Source organism: Heloderma suspectum, chromosome 2 (assembly GCF_057233095.1).
Source record: "Heloderma suspectum isolate Gila_16-S chromosome 2, 16-S_ref, whole genome shotgun sequence".
Classification (NCBI taxonomy): domain Eukaryota; kingdom Metazoa; phylum Chordata; class Lepidosauria; order Squamata; family Helodermatidae; genus Heloderma; species Heloderma suspectum.
In genome coordinates this window covers 261073830-261094279 of record NC_139459.1, presented here as the reverse complement: position 1 = coordinate 261094279, position 20450 = coordinate 261073830, and the positions used below count along the sequence as shown (strand labels likewise).

Sequence of the window (20450 nt, the reverse complement as noted above, 5' to 3'; positions counted from 1 at the left end):
TGATATGGAAGGCACATCAGTGCCCTTTCTTCCTGAAAAACTGGAGCAATATGAGAAGCCCAAGAACATGAGGGAGGGGCCCTCAAAAAGCATGTGGAGGAGCTGCTGTGTGGGCTCCTTCCGTGTGTCCAAAGCTTCTCACATTACCACGGTGGTTCAAGAAGGACTGCTGCAGTTCCTTCACTGTCAGGGTAATTTGAGTACCAGACCTCTAAGGTAAAACTGTGTCCACAAAAACGAAACAGGCTGAAGTAATTCATACTATTTACACAGTGTATTTACACATTTAAAATAAAAACCACGTTTTATTACAAATGAATTGTTTATTCGAAGGTTTTGATGAGGGAGAGCTTCTATGACCATATTACAGAGAGGGTGTATTTTCAGACTCAGGAAGAACAAAAGATATTAAAGTTAGAACCATATGTGTAAACAAAAGCTAATTGACAACACTGATCAAACCATAGCTTATATCATGCAAATTCCCTAATATCAACAATGAGGCTTTTTAAAAAATAAAAAAATGTTAAAACGCAGAATTGCTTTTCAAAGCACAGGAGGGAAGAAAATAAAAACCACATGTTCTTGCTGAAGTACACGAATTGCATTGTTCAGAGTAGCAAGGTCTCCAAGATTATATGCCACAATTCAGAGAGGTCACGTCAGCATGTGTGATGGCCTGTACATGCACAGGCAGCTTTTGACAATGGTCTCCCACATTAATTTGCAACCCCCTTTTAAAAATCTAACTTTCAAAAGTGTTTTGCCATCTGTCAGGGATTACTGGCGGGGTGGGATGTGGATGGGAGAGCAGAAAACCTAGCTGCATGTGTGAAGCTAGCTGTGCATGTATGAAGGTAGCTGCTCCTTGGATCGTGACTACAGAGCCACGGTTTAACTGAAGGCATAGGTTATACTTTTTAAAAAATCTACTTCCCTTTAAATGTGCACATACCAACTTATGACCAGATTGTCGCAGCTACAAGTTTGGAAAAAAGGTAGTAAGATTTTAGGTTTTGCTATCAAACCTGTTGCCTGGTCTTCATTTTCAAAATGTAACTAGAGCTGAAAGTTCCAGCTACACCTGCCCACCCCTGCCCCTTAACTACAAGAGTTGGACCAAAATGGAGCATGTTAGCTGGTGGGCTGCAAGCCTGAAATCAGAAATGTGGAAGAAACACAAAGCTGGATGTTTAGTCTAAAGTGAGGCTTCTTCAGTCTGTGATAAAAAAACAACAGCATCAAGGTTCAGAGACAGTTCTTAACCCTATTAGTACAAGCTAATGATTTGGACACCGTAATATAGAAATGAATACTAGATGGTTCTGTGACTCTCCTAAAAAAATAGTTCACAACAAAAACTCTATGAAGTAGGAAAATCGGTTGTTAGCACCTTATAAAAACTGGCCATCCTTTTGGGCCCCAAGGACAAAGAATCTCCATTTAGGCCCATGAGCTTCACCAATCTTTATTTTAGAAGGGAATGTCTGTAGAACAGTATGGTCAATCTAAATGACTGCATTTTTTCTGACCGTGCTACAGAATGTAGCACAAAATGGAAGCCAACCTGAGACGAATTCAGACTAGAATGCTCAGTAGCTTCCTTTTCTGGAGCAAAAGCCTCAACTATTTCATATCTGAAGTATTTGAATATCTCCAAATACTGTGTGTGTGTGTGTGTGTGTGTGTGTATCAATCAATCAATTGGGAAAGCTTTTAGCTCAGTGGGAGAGTGCATGGTTGCACGCATTGGGGCCGAGGCACAAGGTTGTCAGCAGGGATGGGGAGAAAACCATTCTGGAGAACTGGAAAAGCTGCCTGCTAGAAGAAATAGCTCTGAGCTAGATGAATTAACGGTCTGACTCAGCATAAGATAGATAACGTATTCAGTTCCTTACAGCACATACTAATCTTAAAACATTTTCTTAAGCACCATCCTGAGAGACATGGATTTATGGGTGACTATCAATCAGTCATGCATCCTTAGCTCTCGCACGCCTGGAGACTGAGCCTGAATTGTTTTGGAGTAGACACCCATACCTGAGGCTCTCCAAATTTTCAACTACCAATGGGAACAGAATTAACCTTATCAAACAACAATTTAAATATATATATACATATGGCTTTTATTTTCTCTCCTTCCTTTCAGCTGGAAAAAGGTAAGCTTCCTGTGACACGTGCTGGTGGCAGCAGTTTTTGTTTTGTTTTTAATGGAGTCCTTCTCTTCAACAACCCAGTGGCAAAAAGCTAGCTGAATCCTTGGTTGTACTTTACATGTTGAATTGCTGTCACTTTAATGTTTCATCCTTGCTAACAATCTGGAATAGACAGGAGCTGAAAGAGGAAGGAAGCAGACACATCATAAGTGCAACTGTATTCATCACCCCGCCTGCTGCTACAACTCAGAAAGGTACACCGAGTCCTGCTTGAATTAATATCAGTGATCATTTGCTACCTCTCTGTTTGGTCTAATCTGTTCTGTAAAGCTGTTCACAGTTAAAATGAAAACGTGGACTACCTGAAAGTAGGTGTAGAATATGCCTACAGTGATTGTTTTGAATATAGGCGGCAATCATGCATCCATTCACACATACTGAATTCTAGTGGATTTCATAGAATCATAGAATAGGGCTGGAAGGGGCCTATAAGACCATCAAGGCCAATCCCTGTTTGCTAAGCTTCATTAAATGTAATAGGATGTGATCTGCAGGAGCAAGGGAGCACCTCGTAGAGTGCATAATGGCCACACATTGGGGGGGGATGTCCCCCAGACCACCCAAAGTTGCCCACCCCTGCTATAGAGGCTCGCCTGTTTTTGTTCAGTGTAACATTTTGACTAGTTTATTTTTTAACTATTTAACTATTTTCAGCTGTTTTATTGTTGTATTTTATGTTTTATATATTTATATTTTATTATTTGAAATTCTATACATAATGGATGATCACAAATGGTTAAAATAAATAAATAAATAATCCATTCGGCCACCCCCTCATTCTGCTGCACATACGGGCCAGGCCTTAGTCTTAAACCCTGGCAGGCCCAAGAGAGATATCTGAAAGAGAACCATGATGGAAAGCACCCTGCTGCTGAACGCCAGAGTGGACAATAAGCAATGAATAAACACAATCAACGCACAAATACAGTATTGGACTCCATGCAGTTCTCTTTGATACACCAGTGAGTATCATGGATTGGTTCCAGATTTAAGCTGGATCAACTGCACTGGCAGAACTGGACTTCCTCACCCCCTCCTTCTCAGGGCAGCCCCTCCAGCCCCCCTGAAAATGCTACACACAGAGTCAGGAGACCCTGCTGCGTGGGGTGAGCTGTGGTGTGACAGGATTCCCCAAAATCAGGCAGAGAGACCTTCTGTGAGCTGGGCCCTTTCTCTTGCAGAAGGCAGATCCTGGAGCCAACCCCATGGATTTATTATTTGGGTTATTAATTGTATTGGGAATCAGGCTTTGCCTTCATCGGATGCTGTTTACAGGACTTAAGGAAGAAGCCCTTGATAAAAATGAAGGAATTACAAAAAATGAAGCAGATGTGGAAATAAGAGGATAAAAGGCTATGCTAACAACAACATCTACTTCCATAAATTATGAAAACAAATATTTTGAAAGCTGGACACTATGTTCCATTTATATCTGCACACTTGACACCCTGAAGCCATTTGAACATTGGCTTAGATACTCATGCCGGTGCAATGCAATCATGCCTAAGAAGTCAAGAGCTGCTTTTCTTTATCTTACCAATATTTGCCAAGTATGATGTGACAACAGAGCATAAATTAACCATATTTGGGTTCTATACCCCAAGATTCTAATAGCCCCAAGACTTTTCTCTTTGCTATGTTCTGTCTTTCCTAGTGGCTAATTGTTCTGGAGTTAACGGAAGGGAGCTTTAAAGAGTTATGCATGTGGTTAAAGGGCCTTGCTTACTTCCGGATTACAGTGAAAAATGTTACAAATGCCTCACTTACTGAAGCCTTGCATATATACAGTGTGCCATGGTGAAGATTCAGAAAATACTACATATCTCCAGTACAATGAGGTCCAATAAGGCTTGGAGGGGGGAGGGGTGTCTCCAGAGTGCCCACAGACACCTCTCACCTGCCGGGCTCCCTACCACTCCTGACTGTCATTTTGTGTACATTTTTTAAATTATTCTTTTTTTAACAAAACTGAATGGTTTTTGAATTGTGAATTGCCCTCCGGCACCATCTTTATTTAGGCTCCAAATAGTGGTTTTGTGTTTTAGAGCTCAGACCGCACCTCTGCCTTGTCGTTAGGTTCTTGGGCAAGTTATTTTGCTTTCAGTCTCACCAGCTTTCTTTCTAGGAAATGCGTGTTTTGGGGTGGGCCATGACCACCATGGCAGCCATTTTGTGAGAGCACCCACAACACCCTCTCAACATTCCAAAAGTGCCCACCGACCTGAAAAGGTTGAGGGCCACTGCCACAAGGTCCATAGAGTTGCTTGTTCTGCTGCAGCTACGTCAGCATCCTAGTTGAGGCCCCTTCCAGTGATGCCGGTCAGCTAAAATCCATTACAGCTGTTTTATATAATGCTTCAGTCAACAAAGGCTGCACTGTGGTAGCAGGCGCCAGGGCATCCAGAATGCCATAGGATGGTATGTAAGTAAGAAGTCACGAATCTCGTCCCTAGGTGGTAGCCCTCCAACTACATTGTGCAAAGCCACTGTGCTTCACTTGGTGGAGGAAGTCCTTGCCAGTCTAATAGCACTGAAGCAAGTCACTGCACTGGCACAGGTTCCTTGGCCAGTTAGTGTGGTGCGGGTGCCAGGGTTCAGCCCTCTGTACTGATTTGTTTTTAGAGCTGGGCTGTTATTAGGGTTATGAAACAGTCACCCTAACTTCCCAGGCCTGTTTGTGAGCTAAAAACACTTCTCTTGGCTGGAACCCACAAGAGGTTATTAAGATGCTAAAGCACAGAGCACGTGAAGATGCCTGAATCACCTGGGTACTTCCCATGCTGCCATGAGGAGTTCTGATGGTGGTGTGATGTTAGGAAGCATCGCCATGATATGGGAGGCACACATGAGCGGTTCTCTCTGGAGAGACACGGAGCCAACCACAAAGTAGTAGTTTTGAGGGAGCTACCACACCACAGAGAAAGCATTTAAATTGGGCCACAGTATGCGACATGTAAACATTACTTACCTAGCCTAGAATCCCTTATGGAAACCTGCAAAAAAATATTTTTAAAAATGTTAACGTCAGTGTGTGTGTCTTTGTGTGTATAGATCAGCGGTGGCCAACCTGTGGCCCTCTAGATATTTTTGGTCTACAACCCACATCATCCCTAACTATTGGCTATGCTGGCTAGGAAAGATGGCAGTTGTGGGCCAAAACATTTGGTGGGCACAAGTTACCTACCCTTGGTAGACACAGACAGACAAGACAGACAGACAGACAGACAGATAGACAGCTATAATAATTTAATTTATGCAGCAACAGATATGTAATCGACAACACAGAAGATGATTCTGTGATTCTAATTCAGAAGAGACTCTCTTATGCGCTTATCTTAAGAGGCTGAGTTTCTCTCCATATTAGAGTGGAAAGATACTGCCTTAAACGACGTCAGTGGGCTAATATACTGCTGGAATCCAGAGACTGCCAGACAAGCTTCTGTGTGCTCTGCAGGGCTTCAGAGGCCTCCCTTCTTCCTGCACCACTCAAAAGGCTTCTTAGGGAGTAATCCTATGGCCCCTAGACAGTGGATTCTTTGGATTCCCAACTCTGATGTTGGAGACAGTGGATTCTTTGGATTCCCAACTCTGATGTTGGGGGGAATCATGGGTCTGACCCTCCTCTCCCTTCCACTCGCAGATGGCGTGGAAAGAATTGTGCCAGCTGCTCTCCAAGGTCAGGAACTCAACCCTGGAGCAGGGGAGAAGGGGGCATCCCAGTGGGCAGGGAGGGGAGGAGAGCGGAGAGGCCAGGATATGAGCTGTCCTAAGGCCCCTCCAGTCTCCTTCCTTCCCTCTCCGAGTGCCCCAGGTAGAGGGGCAAAAAAGCCTGTAAAGCACAAAATGCAAAGATGCCTCTGCCGCTCCTCCCACTCTGCATAGGGTGACCATGAGCCTCTGAGTTCGGAGCCTTATGATCAGTACGATAGGATTGTGCCCTCTGGCGATTAGGGAAGATTTCAGAGTGGTTCTGGTGCTGCATGAGGAGATTCAGTTGGAAAAGCCAATTTGGAAAGGAGCGGAGCATGCATGGAAACACTGTGCATCACAGCCACGGTTGTGAAGGCCACTGAAATATGATTGCCTAAGTGGCCTGGATGACTTATTATGCAGTATGATTTAGGAAACTGGCATATTAAGAGTCCCACCATGCTCCATACATTTAGGTTTAAGATTTTAGGTAGAGATGGTAGCCAGGCAAATTTCAGTGGGAAATCCTTCCAGGCAAGCATATTTTGGGTCTCTTCAGACAATTCTTCCCCTGCCAATTTTCTATGTACGTGAGATGAAGAGTGGGTCTTGGCCTCACATCAGCTCTCTCCCAGCCCCCTCTCACAGCACATGAATATAACTATGAATCGAGGAGATGCCACATTTATTTAAATGCAGGATCTTCCTTACCCTGTGATCCAATCCCTGCTGGATTGCATGGTCAGATAGATTCCATGATCAGATAAGGAAAAATGCAATTTTGCAAAGGTCCCTGTATGTTGGCTGGGCTTTATATTTACCTTGGATAATGCAGAGGCATGCTTGAAGATTTCCAGTGCAGGGTCTGAAGGTTCATCACTTCTTTCATTTGGCTTAGAAGCTAAAGAGACACAATTCAAATGACATCAAGGCATACTTGCAAATGTTTTTCTGCCTCCACTAATTAGCAGATCGTTTTGTTTTCTTTTATTTGGGGTTTATGTTTTTGAACTGGCTGTTTGTTTGTGAGCTGCCTCTCTTCTGGTTGAGAGAGAAGTAGAAATGCCTTTTATGTCACCTGCAGCTTTTGCAAATACTTTATTAAAATTCATCAACATTTTAGAAAACGTATTACAATTAAGGGCACCTTTTTAAAATCGATCAAAAGGTTTGCAGCTGGATTCTCTAGCTCAGCCTTCCCCAACCTTGTGCCCTCCAAATATTTTGGACTACAAGTCCCAGAATTCCTGAGCATTAGCCATACTGGCTGGGGCTGATGGGGGTGGAAGTTCACAACTTCTGGAGAGCACAAGGTTGGGGAAGGCTGCCTGAGCTTAAGGGTGGGGTGGGTAAAAAGGGGTTGGCAGTTGAGGGCAGGTGAAGGGATTTTGTCAGGCAAGATATGAAAGATGGATTGGAGCTAGATGGCAAGTGGTATTTTTAGAAGCTAGCAACTTATCCTTTTATCGGCCTCCTCCCTCATCGAAACTGGTGGGCATTTTGGTGCAAGATTATGGGTGTAACCCATAGTGCATGGGAAGAATTCCATGTGGTAAGTTGTTCATGTGAGTTGCTTTCCCTGTGGTTTCAGCATATTTTAACTATGTCAGTGCTAACCTCTGGAAGGGAAATGTGGTTGCCACCTCCCAAATTGTTTGTGGAGCCCACATGGCTGCTGCACGTATGAAGTGAGCCATCCAGCCCTGGGCTGTAATTTCCAAATGATTTATGCTTGAATAATCTTCTTTGCCCTAAACATGTACTTCTGGTGCACATGCAGGGCTTCCAGTTACACAATTTCAGATTCTGGTGGATTCCCTGCATGCTCTGTAGAATTTATTTTATGCAGAATCCAGCACAAACATGTAGGCAACTCCCTTGGTGAGGGACCATAGCTGAGTGGTAGACCACCTGCTTTCCGTGCAGGTCCCAGGTTCAATCCCCAGCATCTCCAGGTAGGGCTAGGAAAATTCCTGACTGAAACCCTGGAGAGCCGCTGCCAGTCAGTGTCCACAAATACGAGGCTGGATGGACCAATAAGGCAGCTTCCTATATTCACCCAGTAGCAACCTTCAAAATACCCCCTGTATATATGCTCGAGAGTACATTACTGTCAAAAACAATGATGATTCAAAGTCCTGTGAATTCACTTTCCTTTTTTCTTCCTGAAGTTTTCAAGTCATTTATTTATGTATAGAATTCATACAGCCTTTTTCTACCCACCAGGGCCCTCCAAGTGATGTACAATTTAAAACAATACAATAGAACAATAAAACCCACAACGTAATAAAAACAGAACCAAAACAGTCTTTAAAACAGGGGTTGGTAACTTGTGGCCCTCCAGATGTTGTGGCCTATAGCTTCCATCATTCCTCACGATTGGCTATATTGGCTAGGGCTGACAGGAGTTGTAGGCCAAAACATCCGGAGTTGCCCACCCCTGCTTTAAAACAAGCCAGAACAATATTAATATCTGACAAAGGTCTACAGAAACAATTCAGTTTTTACTGCCTATCTAAAACTCAGTAGGGATGGGGCCTCTGACCTCTCCCTGGAGGGAGTTCCATAATCGGGATGCTGCTACAGAAATGGCACTATATACAGCACTTATTGTTTTTGTAAGTTTCACCTTTGAGTGTAAAACCAAAGGACTTTATTACTGCATGTGTGTGTTAGTGTAATTAACAAAGGCTTTGGAGACTGAAGCCATAATGTTCGTCATGAAGATGAGAATCACCTGCTTATTTCCTTCTGTACAGGAAATGAACTTCCTCTTATAAATACACATTTCAATGGTGTTCCGCAATAATAACGTGCCCTTAGCCACTTAGGAAAGAGAAGCAAACCTGGGGGAAAATATGAGATCTCTTTTATGCTTGAACCCAATTTGACCTACCTGGTGGCTGTAAAACAGTATTTACAGCATAAATCACACCATTAGTAGCCATAATATCAGCCTCAGCAATGGGTTCCTTGTTGATGTTTATTACGTGATTTTTCTGAGGTAAAAAGAGTCAAAGATACATTGTTAAAAAATTATACCCTAGGAGAAAGAATTCTAGAGGATTTTTCAGATTCCCTCTCCCGAGGCCATAGACGCCCCGATCCCTCCCCCCAGCCCCTCACAGCCACTGTGCAAAGAACAGTGGCAGCTGCTTCCTGAGGTCGCGAAAGTGACTTTGGGGAGGTGAAAATGGGGCATTCCAGTGGGAGGGGGGTGGGGGAGAGGGGAGGCCAGGATCTGCAGTATCCTGTGGCCAATCCAGTCCTGGTCCCACCCTCAGCAACCTCTCCAAAGGAAAGACACCCAACAAGGACAGAGAGGTGAACATTGCCTCTGTTACTCCTTCTGCTCTGCTGGCTGCTTGCCTGCAGAGAACAGAATATTGGTATCAGACTAGTCCTCCTTCAAAGGGCATAGAATTTCACCCAAATGTATTTGTAGATAAACAACTCACACCAGGCAGCAGGGACAGAAAACAGAGCATCCCTAATGCACTAAACTCTAGTGTTAGGGAAGGTTTTTTTTAAACTTCAAAACTTTCTTAGACTCCGTATGGCAATGCCCAGTCTACTAGTACCTTGCAGAGACAATGCACATTTGGAAGCTGTTCTTAAAAGTTCATTAGAACAGAGTGATGGATCTTGAAAGAAAAACAAAAGAGATTTTTTTTAAATGAGGGAGGGAGGAAGACTTACAGAGCTGACTTCCAGTTTTTCACCTTGTAGAGACTTGATTCTTACAACGGCACCAACTGCTCCACTAACCAGAATTTCATCCCCAATGTGGTACTTCAGAATGTCAGCAAGTTCATTCACATTACCTATACCAACAGTATAGAAGTGTTACAGCTTATTTCCCATATTTCATGATATTTAAGAAAGAACGTAAAACATCATGCTAGGATCTTGCATAATTAGTAAAACAAATTGGAGCAACAATACCAAAAGAAAGAAGAAGTATTTTGCCTTCTGCTAAAAGCATGAAGCTGTTCCACAGAAGGGAGATGGTAACCATGTTGCTCTACAGTACCTCTGTCCAAAATCTCCTGTGTACTAATAGGTATTCCTTCCAGATAATAAGCTACACTACAGGATGGAAGCATTTTGTACAGCCTCAGGAAGGACACAGCAAATTGCACATCAAGTTTCTTTGATTTAGCTCTTGAAATGAAAAAACGTGATTCAAGTGATCCAAAATGTTTGGAAGAACAGTACTTAAAAAAAGAAATGGTATCGCTTTTTCTCAACAGGAACGATGAATTCCCACAGTTCTCTGTGTTTAGTTAAAATGCTTGCATAACATGATACTGTTTCCTCGCAATATTTTTCTGCCATTCTGTGCTGCCACAGCTTCTCTAGCTGTTTCTTCCATAAACAAAAGAGGACGCCATCATATACTGGCACTGACTCACAGCAGCTAGCGCAGACCTTTGCTATTGGCAAATGCGTCCAAATGCAACCCTTGCATTGCCTCTCCTGCTGCTCTATAGGGTCCCCTAGCCCTCCAGAGTAGCTTTTCAGGAGGCACAGCAGGCTGCAGGGAGAAGGAGGAATCATTATCACCTCCCTGCCCCCTTCCTTTGGTGCAAGCAGAACTCTGCTAAGCATTAATCCGAATCCAACATATATTGCAAATCCCATAGTGGACTACTGGATGGTTTGGCACGCACATGCAAGTCAGTTAAAAACACACTGGACACAATCCAGTTAAAACTAGCATGAGTACAGCCAGAAACCTCTCACTGTTGGCCATGGCCCAGCTGGTCTTTGCAGAACTTTTCCTTCCATAGCTGACAGTGGGATCTTGTTGAAATTATGGTTTATCTGGATCATAGCCATTACATGGAAGTAAGTCCCAGTGATGTCAGTGGTAACTGCTACCACCCATGATGTTTAGGATCAGGTAGTCAGTCTAATAAGACTCCTGGATGCCCAAGTCTAGAAACACAACCCAACTTTCATATATCAGAAAACCATAGCCAGATTAGTCAAACACTGGCCCCAAATTCTACCAGAAGCTAGCAGGCTTTCCATCATGATCTTGCACCATGCTTCTTTTTATACCTTACAGGGGCCAACCTGGTACCAGATTTATGATGTGTGAAACACTCAAAGCTGCATTCACTTTCAAGAGATAAAGCTGAACAAACAAGAAATCACAGCTTCTTCTTTTCCTTTTTTCCTCTTTCACAAGTCTGCGCTTTGCTATATATTCCCACCAACTGTGATTTACTGCGTTCTGATCAGTAAGCTAAATATTTTGCTTACAAAGCCCAAGAACATTGTGACGGTTCACATCTGGGATGTTTCAGCTCCACAGCTGCTTACGGTAGCTACAAATCAGTTATGAAATATTTCTGCATTAAGCAATAGAACAAATGTGCAGAGAGCTGCTCGACGAACTTAAAAGGAGAACCAGCTCCCATAAGCAGATGCTGCATTATGATGTCACAAATCAGTTGGGCTTTAACTACTAAAGGACCTTGCTCCAGAACAGCTCGTGTTTTTTCAGAGCCATAACTATTTTTCCATTCAGGAGAGAGAATGTGTCAATATTTACATGAAAGATGATGGAACACATCCATATACCCTTTCCTTATAGGACGTGCAACCTAACGCTTCTTTGGGTGGCTGGTGCCTATGATCATCTGATCTTTGTCTTTACCAGCCCCGTTAACTTTCATCACTATTTATTTATGCCCATCTGTGATTTCCTTCTTTCCTGCTATAAATCTGGATAAGTGAAGTAGACATGCATATTACATTTTTATAACTTAGATACTTCCATATTTCAGACCTGTGCTCCCCTGAGCATGTTTCCCTGCCTCTCTGTTGAGGAATAGAGATACAGTGGGTTATTAGTAATTATGTCTGTCAGCTTTTTGGGTCGCCCCTGTTAGATGAGAATGCAGCAGATAAATACCACAAATAAATACAATACTATAAATGTTGCACTTAATCTATATACAGGAGGATTTGGGGCGGCCCAGCCACATTCCAGAGCACTAATGTTACTGGTCTATCCCCTCTACCTCCACTTGCACAATGGAACTTTCCCTCCATCTCCTCCCCCTGAAGCCCCCTAAATCTGCTCCGGGATGCGTGTCCCCCAACCCTCCAGAGTTCGGGGAGTGCATGGGGGCTGCAGAGGACAGGGGGAATCCATTCCATTAATGGGCGCCACTCTGTTGGGAAAGGTGCCATTTGCATACCACCCATTTAGTAGTTGTAGCAACAGCAGCAGATCATACGTATAGATCATGCTTGCAGACCTGCAAGTAACAGAAACATATCTTTTGCTATTGCATGCTTGGTATGAAATGAGGGGCAATTTTCACATTTCAGCAGCTTCGTTAAAATACGGATAGTAGCAAACACAGCAATCAAAGAGCCTGAAGAGTGTCTCCTGTAAAGACACGGTCGAGACAGTGATGATAAAATAGTTCTGTGTGCGCTCTTTTCCTAGCGACATGAGATGAAACCTGAGCACCACTATTGTGACCTACTGTTCCCTTCCCATGGACACGCAGACCAATCAGCAACACAGTGTTTTATGAGACAGAAATGGAATTAAATGCCAGAAGCTCGCTTATCCAAAGAATTCAGTAGAAGCAATCTCAACGTTAGCCAAATAAATCTACGGACGTTTACCCATAAGTTTGTTCAGCTTCCCTTGTGGCATGGCCTGGAAAGCTTCATTCGTTGGTGCAAAGACTGTGAATGACCTTGGCCTATTCAGTGTTTCTGTTAGTCCTGCAGACTGGATGGCAGCTACTAGAGTACTGTAAGAAATCCAGACATTAAAAAAAAAAAATTGTTAAGTATCTAGTACTTTCCAAGAACAGTTTAAAATGTCACCATTAGATGCAACAACCCCAATCTAAAGTGTCCTGCGGTCCCAGTGTGCACTTGGAGCTCCTAAGCAAGTGGGCTTCTCCATTCATTCCATTGGAGGAGATCACTATGGATTGTGTCCAGTATTAGTCCGACTTAGAGTAGGTCCATTAAAATGAAGGGTGTCTAGGCAGACCTTTTCATTTGCGGCTGACACATTCAACAAAAGTGTCCTAATGGCTTGACTGTCCAATTTGCCCCCAGGTAATACAGGTTCCAGTCAGCTTAACTAAGGGCTCAGTGAGCAATCTTTGCTCCCCGTCTGTAAAATGGAATTAGTATTGACCTATTTGCCTGGCATTTGTAATGGGGAGAAGATAAAGTGCACACTAAAGGAATTATGGGGGAGTTAGAATCTAATTAAATGAAAGCATTGGTCTGTGTTTCATTGATTTTACTGAGTAAATATTGGGGAAATCTTTTTTAGCCTGGGTTTTAATTAAATGGTTCTCTCTAATCATTTAAAATAAAAGAAAGTTTAAAAGACAATATATTAGAGCTTTCATTCTTGTACATCTAACTTTTATTCAAATACCTAGGCAAAATACATTTATCTTTAAAAAAATTTAATTTAGATGATTAAAGAGTATTAATTAAAAACCTAGGATAAATGTTTTCTCCCCGATATTCCTAAATAGGAAAAACACTTTGAATCAATTAGGGTACAATCCTATGCATCCTTAAACACAAAAAAGTCCTACAACTCCCAATATTCTCCAGGTAGTCACAGCAGGCTGGGGAATGCTGAGAGTTGTAGTTTTTTCTCCTTAAACATGCATAGGATTGCACCCAAAGGAATGAATTAAAGATCAAGTCACAATTTCTTAGTAACACCGAAACCCATAGAGCACAGAACCACATAATTAACAGTGTGGCCAGCAGAACATTTGATTATTATTTCTTCTTCTCTTCCTCCCCTAACAAAATAGCAATACTGCATGGCAAAATACCTTTGAAATTCAGGAAAAACAAATTTCTTGGATGTCTTAATCAAGAAGAAAATAAGATTTTTGTGAAGAAAAAGCTTAAAAATGTCACTCTGCCTGACTGTAATATAGCTATGCTTGCGCAGTGTGGTTGCACAAGTACAAGTTGAAAGTCCTTTTTTAAATGTTAGCATAGCCATGAACTTACTGACAGCTGATAAAAGCTTCTCTTCCTTAGCCACAATCCCTGCCTATCTTCTGTAATATGAAAATTATACAGGCTGGCTGTAAGGATGGTGAACCACTTTGCGAATTTAGTGAGTTCACTGCAATGCTCTCTATGAGGGGCTGCCCTTAAAGGTAGCTCAGAAACTTCAGTTGGCTCAAAATATGGCCGCTGGAATGCTGGTAGGAGCATGGCATTGAGAGCATAGAATAATTATCGTCCATGAAAGCCAGAATAAATGCAGAATTAATGCAAACGTCATAGGTTCAATCTAATTGAAACTGGGAATTACTCCTGCCTGAAACCCTGGAGAACCACTACCAGTCAGTATAGATCAGGGGCGCAAACCACATTGCAGATGGGCTGCCAAACTGCCCCCCCTCCACTGGGCCATCCACAGGCCAAATGACATCACTGGCTTTGCCACATCAATAGGGGACTCGCTGGCCCTGGGAAGAGCAGCAATTCCTCCCAGCACCAGCAGAGTCTCCAGCTTCACACGCCACATGTCACCCCCATGGAGACGGCATGCAAACAGAGTTGGCCGGCACTAGGAAGAACAGCCATTCCTCCCAGCACCTGCTGAGTCCTCTGTCACCCACTTTCCTGCTGTTATCTCTGATCTGTGATTGGAGATAACAGCAGGGTTTTCTCCCAGGTTGTGGCTTGGATGACTCTGCGGCCCAGACAAGGGACCTCCACGGGCCAGATTAAGCCTGTGAGCCAGAGATTCCCCATCCCTGATGCAGCTAATATTGAGCTCGATAGACTAATAGTCTAATTTAGTATGGGTCAGGTTCCTCTTACATGTTATTTTTTTAATGTTTAAAATCAGACAAGTGGTTTAAAAAGACAGAGACACATGTTTCAATAAATGGAAATCATGAGCCCCACCAAAAATGTCCTTACTAAAGCAAAACGACCTCTCCCCTTCTACTGTTCTTACACTAACAGTCAAAAGTGAAAACGTCACCTGAAGCGATCATCTGCTTTGAGCACATCCATGACCGTTCCAACAGGGGGGGTCAGCATCTTATCCACGGAGAACAAGGTGCCAAATCTGCCTCTCTTGTCATGGGCAGCAATGCAGGCATTTTCAATGCAGAGAGCCTGCAAGAATGATGGCATTGTAATAACAACATCAGCAACGTTTGAAATCATTCATTTCCCATGGCCCATTTGGGCCCATTTGCGGGTCTCTGAAAAGTGCTTGTACTTGAGCAGTAAATCTGTCAAACAGTCACCCCAGGCTAATAGATTCTTGCATGCATGTTTATCAAGTCACTTAGAAGGGACAGCGCTTTTACACAAATTAGCTCAGGGTTGCACTACTGCAAAATCAAATCCAGTGCTATTTCAATATGTCTTTCAAGCGAGGAAAGAGAAGCACTCAGCTTGTTCATCTATTCTGAACCAGAGACGAGCCAGTGGATATGGAATGGGAAAGTCTGTGTTCAAATTCTTCCTGTTCCATGATGTCCCTGGGTGATCTTGGCCTGACCAGCCTCATAGGACTGTTGTGAGGATAAAAATGGAAAAACCTCAGGAGTGCCTGGGGGAAAGGCTGGAAATCGAACGTGATACAGAGGCAGTCATATCACAGCACAAAACTCCATGGGTAAAATTCAACGTATGTCCTACTTAGAGTAGATCCACTGAAATAAGTGGGACTTAAGATAGTCATGACTAACTTAAGTGCCATTCATTTCAATGGATCTACTCTAAGTAGGACTTATGTTGGATTTTACCCCATCACGTAATTTCTGCGGAGTTTACCTGTGGAAAGATCTAATCTTAAGAACAAAATGGAGAGCAATAATTAAATGGAAACATACGTTACGATACACAAGGACTCTCAGTTCTTTGCCGCTCAGAGTTTCTAGCTTCTGTCCATGAAAAAGGTACTTAGAGGAAAGTTGTTCCTTAATAATGTGATCCCGGAGCAAGTTCCTATCTGGCGAAGGAGTCCCATCTGCAGAACAAGGTAAAAAGACAATTCACAGATTACAATTAAACCAGCTGTTGCTTTCTCTGGAATCTCGTTGGTGAAATGCAAGCTTCAAATGCAGAGCTGGCAATTGCTGGGCTGGCCTTTAAAAAAAAATGCAGGCAGTATCTGCAGAAGCAAAATCAGTGTCCATGTGGAGAAAGGCTATATATGAATACAGAAATCTTGCTGATGGAAAATTATGATTCACAGTGATGTCACCCTCAGTGGATATTTCCCAGCACTAATATGAATACTACTACTACTAATAGAAGTGCTTACATTTCCAAGAAAAAGCACTTCCACTGACACCTTCCTTGCCTGCCTGAGATATTATGGGCCCAATCTTACGCATGTTTAGAGCGAGAAAAGTCCTACAACTCCCCCCACATTCCCCCAGCTATTATAGCTGGCTGGGGAATACTAGAAGCTGTAGGACTTTCCTTTCTCTAAACATGCATAGGACTGTGCCCTTCCTCAATCCAGTCAAAATGCAGAGAGCGTTTACCTACACTCCAATTAGCTTTTGAAAGGAAAGGGGGAAGATCCTGCTCTTGCCAACATTTTTCAAGATCACTGTGCAATGCACACCATCTGCTTTGAAGCCCATAGCTGAACAGCATGATTATCATGGTTCCTCCACTGCCCCCACCCCACAATCTCCTCCCACATCAGTTCCAACAAATAGCAATTCCAAAGAAATAGCCATTTTGGGTTTTGTAGCAAAACCAACACAGACTCCTGGGGCCCTTTAAAGATTTTGGTGCTGCTACAGCCGCTTTGTTGGGAACTCCTGGCAAATGCTGATATAGCTCTACAAGTGGGACCTGCAACAATGTGCTGCAGTTTGAAGGGTGCTTAGGATGCCACATACTTCACTCTATTCCTCTCCCCCTGGTTTTCTTTTCCTCCCCTGTACCCACCCAATAGTCTGTCAGCATTCTGTGTCCAGTGAACATGCTCTGTCCTCATTGGGCTGTTTGGCAGCGGCGGGGGGGGGGGGGTCCTTAAAGATTTTTTTGTCCTTCCACAAATCTTGGGGTTCCCACAGGCCTGCCCCTTGTGTGAATGGTGTTGTTTTGGCTATATAAAGGATCATCTCTCAGATAATTGATTGCTGTTTGTTTGTTTGTTTGTTTGTTTATTTCTAGGCCACCTTTAAGATCAAAGCAAGTTAGGGTGCAATCCTATGCATGTTTAGACAGAAATGTGTGCTTGACTGGCTGGGGAATGCTGGGAGTTGTAGAACTTATTTTTGTCTAAACATGCATAGGATTGCAGCCTTACATTAGTATATCTGATTTCTAACAGCCCTGGACTAGTTAATACGCATTAGCGCTAATTCGAATTAGCACAAATAGAATGACATTCTGGTAAAAAAAATATCCAAAGAGCAGACGATGGAATAAAAGACACCTGACATTCTGTGAAACACAGATGGAACGGATTTAACAAAATCCATACATCCCAAATTGTAATCTAAGCTGGCCAACCGCATGTATGATGGGTATTAGTGAAAGCACATATATCCTGCATGCATTAAGGCTGCAAACATGAATCCATTATAAGACTGTCAACTAATCAATTAAAATATATTTATTATTACTATTTTATTATTTAATAAATTTATTAAGTCTATATCACTGACCATATTTTAAAATATCTCTTAAGCTGTTTAAACAGCTGTTTTAACTAACAAGTTAAAAGAAATGTGCATATATTTGCATATTTTTAAAACCTGAATACCAGTACATTTGTGAAGTTCAAGATGAAATAAAGATGGAATAAAAAAATGGAATAAAGATGGAATAAAGAAAAGCCACCATTATTTGTTAGAAGGCAAGGCCATCTTCACCATTTTCATTCTCCATTACAATCATGCACCAGAACCAAAATAACCTCAAAAAAATAAACAAACAGTTGTGACTTTAACTTGCAACCCCACCAATTAAAGATGAATCCTAGCAATCAACTGAAGCTTTTGGCACATCCATGGGCCCAGCTCCACATGTGGGGGGGGATCACTCTCTCTCCTCCTTCTCCTGCACAGCTGGCCATTAGCTGTGCATACAGCACCGCCCACAGGAGAATGGATTGTGCCCAGAGTTGATTGAGCTTGCAGCTCTAATTATAAGCAGATTGTGTTGTCTATGAGTTCCAGCACTTACCTTTGTAGAAAGAGTTGATGGGGAGCAGGAGCGTCAATCGCTCGTTTCCAGTGAGATGTGACTCGAGACCAGCTTGTCGTAAAAGGTCAACAGACTTTGAAACATCAGATTCTGTACCCAACTCCAGCAAAGTTTTAGCTTCAATTTGAAAAAAAGAAAAGACTGTCAAAATTGATCTCACAATTATTACTCATGATTGAAGAAATGGCTGAGTAACGATCAGACATTTCAGTTCTGAAACTAAATGATGAGCAAAAAATATGCATTTTCAATGCTGTACACATTGTTGATTTGTTTTTAAACCCACAAATCTTTTGTGCCTTTTACCAACATCAATCACCCCTCAGAAGTAGAAGGTGCACAGCAATGGGCAAGCAGGTTTCTACTGGGCCTGAGGTACCAAGGATCAGAGCAACTATATGACAACAACCGAACAGAGATCACCAGTTTATTCATAATATTTTTAACTTGAACTAAAAAGCTGCTTGGGTGAATTGCTCTTTTTTTTCTTCTTTTTTTTTTACAAATGGCTCTCCCTAAAGTTCTATGTGAATCCTACAGTAGTTTAGGGATGTCTGTTGCTAGGAAACCCAGTTCTTTTTTCGCTCGACCGAGTTCCACGTCATGTATGACTCAATTTGTGTCTGCAAGCTGAGCTGCAGGCTTTTCTCCAGGAACTTTTTTGCACAATTTTTTAAAAGTTCTGCAATTTGTGCAAGTTGTGGCCAAATTTGCACAAGCTATACAAATTTGGCTGGAATTTGTGCAGATTCCACAGGAATTTGTGCAAATTCCACAGAAATTTCCACAAATTGCCAAATCTTCCCCCCAAAGTGTGCAAAATGCCCAGAAAATCCACTAACTGGCCTGACTCGCCACAGACTGAGTTGGGCAGTGGGAACTGGAATGAAACCTAGAGGGCCAAATCTAGGAAAACCCGTGAAACTCCACCTCCCTAATGGATTTCTCCAACATCCCTAAGCTAATATCAAATTACATGCTGGTTTACATGAGCTGTCAGGAACCAGGTGGTGAAAGGGAAAACTACAGACAATTCATGACTGTATGTAAGAAGCCTCAATAGATGTCTTTTATAAATAAAAGCAGATTTGGGGCAGGGTGTTTTTGCATAGAGGAACAACCAGGGAGGGCATGTAATCCTTTGCCCGCTCATTGTTTTTTCAGTGAAATAGCCTCACTCACCCAGCTGCTTTCTTTGGCACAGGTTCCAGTTGCATATTTGTGATGGTATTCATGCAACTAGAACCTTGAGACCAAGGTAGAGAAGGAGCTGAAAAGACATGGGCAGAAAAATGGTCACTCCTCCTCTCCCCCAAATCGACAAATGCATGTGCATCTATTATTTAGTCTGGCCCTTAAGTCAAGACCTGGGGATCATTTAGAGAGGAGGTGGCAGAGGTCTTGCAGTTGAACCAGCTCATTTTGTTACAAAGGCAACTTCCTACTTTTTGGGTGGTGGGGTCCTAGAAAACCTGGGACAAGAAAGGAAGGAATGTATGAACTGGCTGGTAGAACTCGGTCTGGTTTGCTAGGACAAACTAACTCCCGCTTCAGGCTTTCCAAGTGAATGCCTAAAGATGGGGAGCAGGGGTCGAACACATCAGCCCCGCTCTCAACATGCCCACCCCTATGGAGAGAGCTTCAGGCCTTTCCCCATTCAGCTTTCAGTTGAATGTAGGGTTCCCAGTTGCATGGAGGCTTCTAAGTGTATCTAATTGAACAGAATTTGAAGCCCCCTTCAGCCCTTTGCACTGAACATGGAAAGGTTTGATGCTCCCTCCACAGAGACAGGAACGTAGGGGGCAGATCCAATCCCATTCCTCTCCTTCATTCATGGCTGAAAGGAACTAGTGCCACAGGCCTTTCTCCGTGTATTTAAAGAAAGGAATGCAATTCATGGCAATTAAGGTGCATTGTTTACATTGGCAAGTGCATGCAGCATGCCTCAGTTTGAAGGAAAAAAGTAATAAACGGGGAAAAAAACCCAAACATTTTACCAGAATCTGGGATGAGTAGTTCATTGACAAAGTGTATCACACCATTGGTCGCTATGACATCCCTGTTAGCAATTATGGGCCTTCCATTGAGGGTCAGTTCATCACCATTACAGCCTACTTCCAGCATGTTACCCTCCAGTGTTTCCATGGATAAGCCAGCAATGATAGCTTCAGCACACATAGCAGATTTCAAGATGTGGTTGCTTAACAGATCTGCATGGGAACAAAGTATAGTAAGTAGCTAACTTGAAAAAGTGGCTTGAAAATTACTTCCAGTGTACTGACGGCTATGGAATGAAAGTAAACCAACCCTTCACCACCG

At 42.7% G+C, this 20450-nt stretch overlaps 1 protein-coding gene across 1 annotated transcript in view; it reads right to left on the bottom strand.

The window, feature by feature from the left end:
* Window positions 1-253: 253 nt before the first annotated feature.
* TGFBI (transforming growth factor beta induced) overlaps window positions 254-20450 on the bottom strand; it is a 53146-nt gene continuing 32949 nt past the window's right edge. The window contains exons 8-17 of the mRNA XM_084838985.1: window positions 20129-20341; window positions 18111-18248; window positions 15791-15927; window positions 14929-15065; window positions 12561-12691; window positions 9606-9730; window positions 8803-8905; window positions 6728-6807; window positions 5185-5209; window positions 254-2334 (exon numbers count right to left, since the gene is read on the bottom strand). Of these exons, the coding sequence (XP_084695111.1) occupies window positions 2294-2334; window positions 5185-5209; window positions 6728-6807; window positions 8803-8905; window positions 9606-9730; window positions 12561-12691; window positions 14929-15065; window positions 15791-15927; window positions 18111-18248; window positions 20129-20341 (1130 nt within the window). The 3' untranslated portion in view covers window positions 254-2293. The remainder of the gene's footprint in view (window positions 2335-5184; window positions 5210-6727; window positions 6808-8802; window positions 8906-9605; window positions 9731-12560; window positions 12692-14928; window positions 15066-15790; window positions 15928-18110; window positions 18249-20128; window positions 20342-20450) is intronic.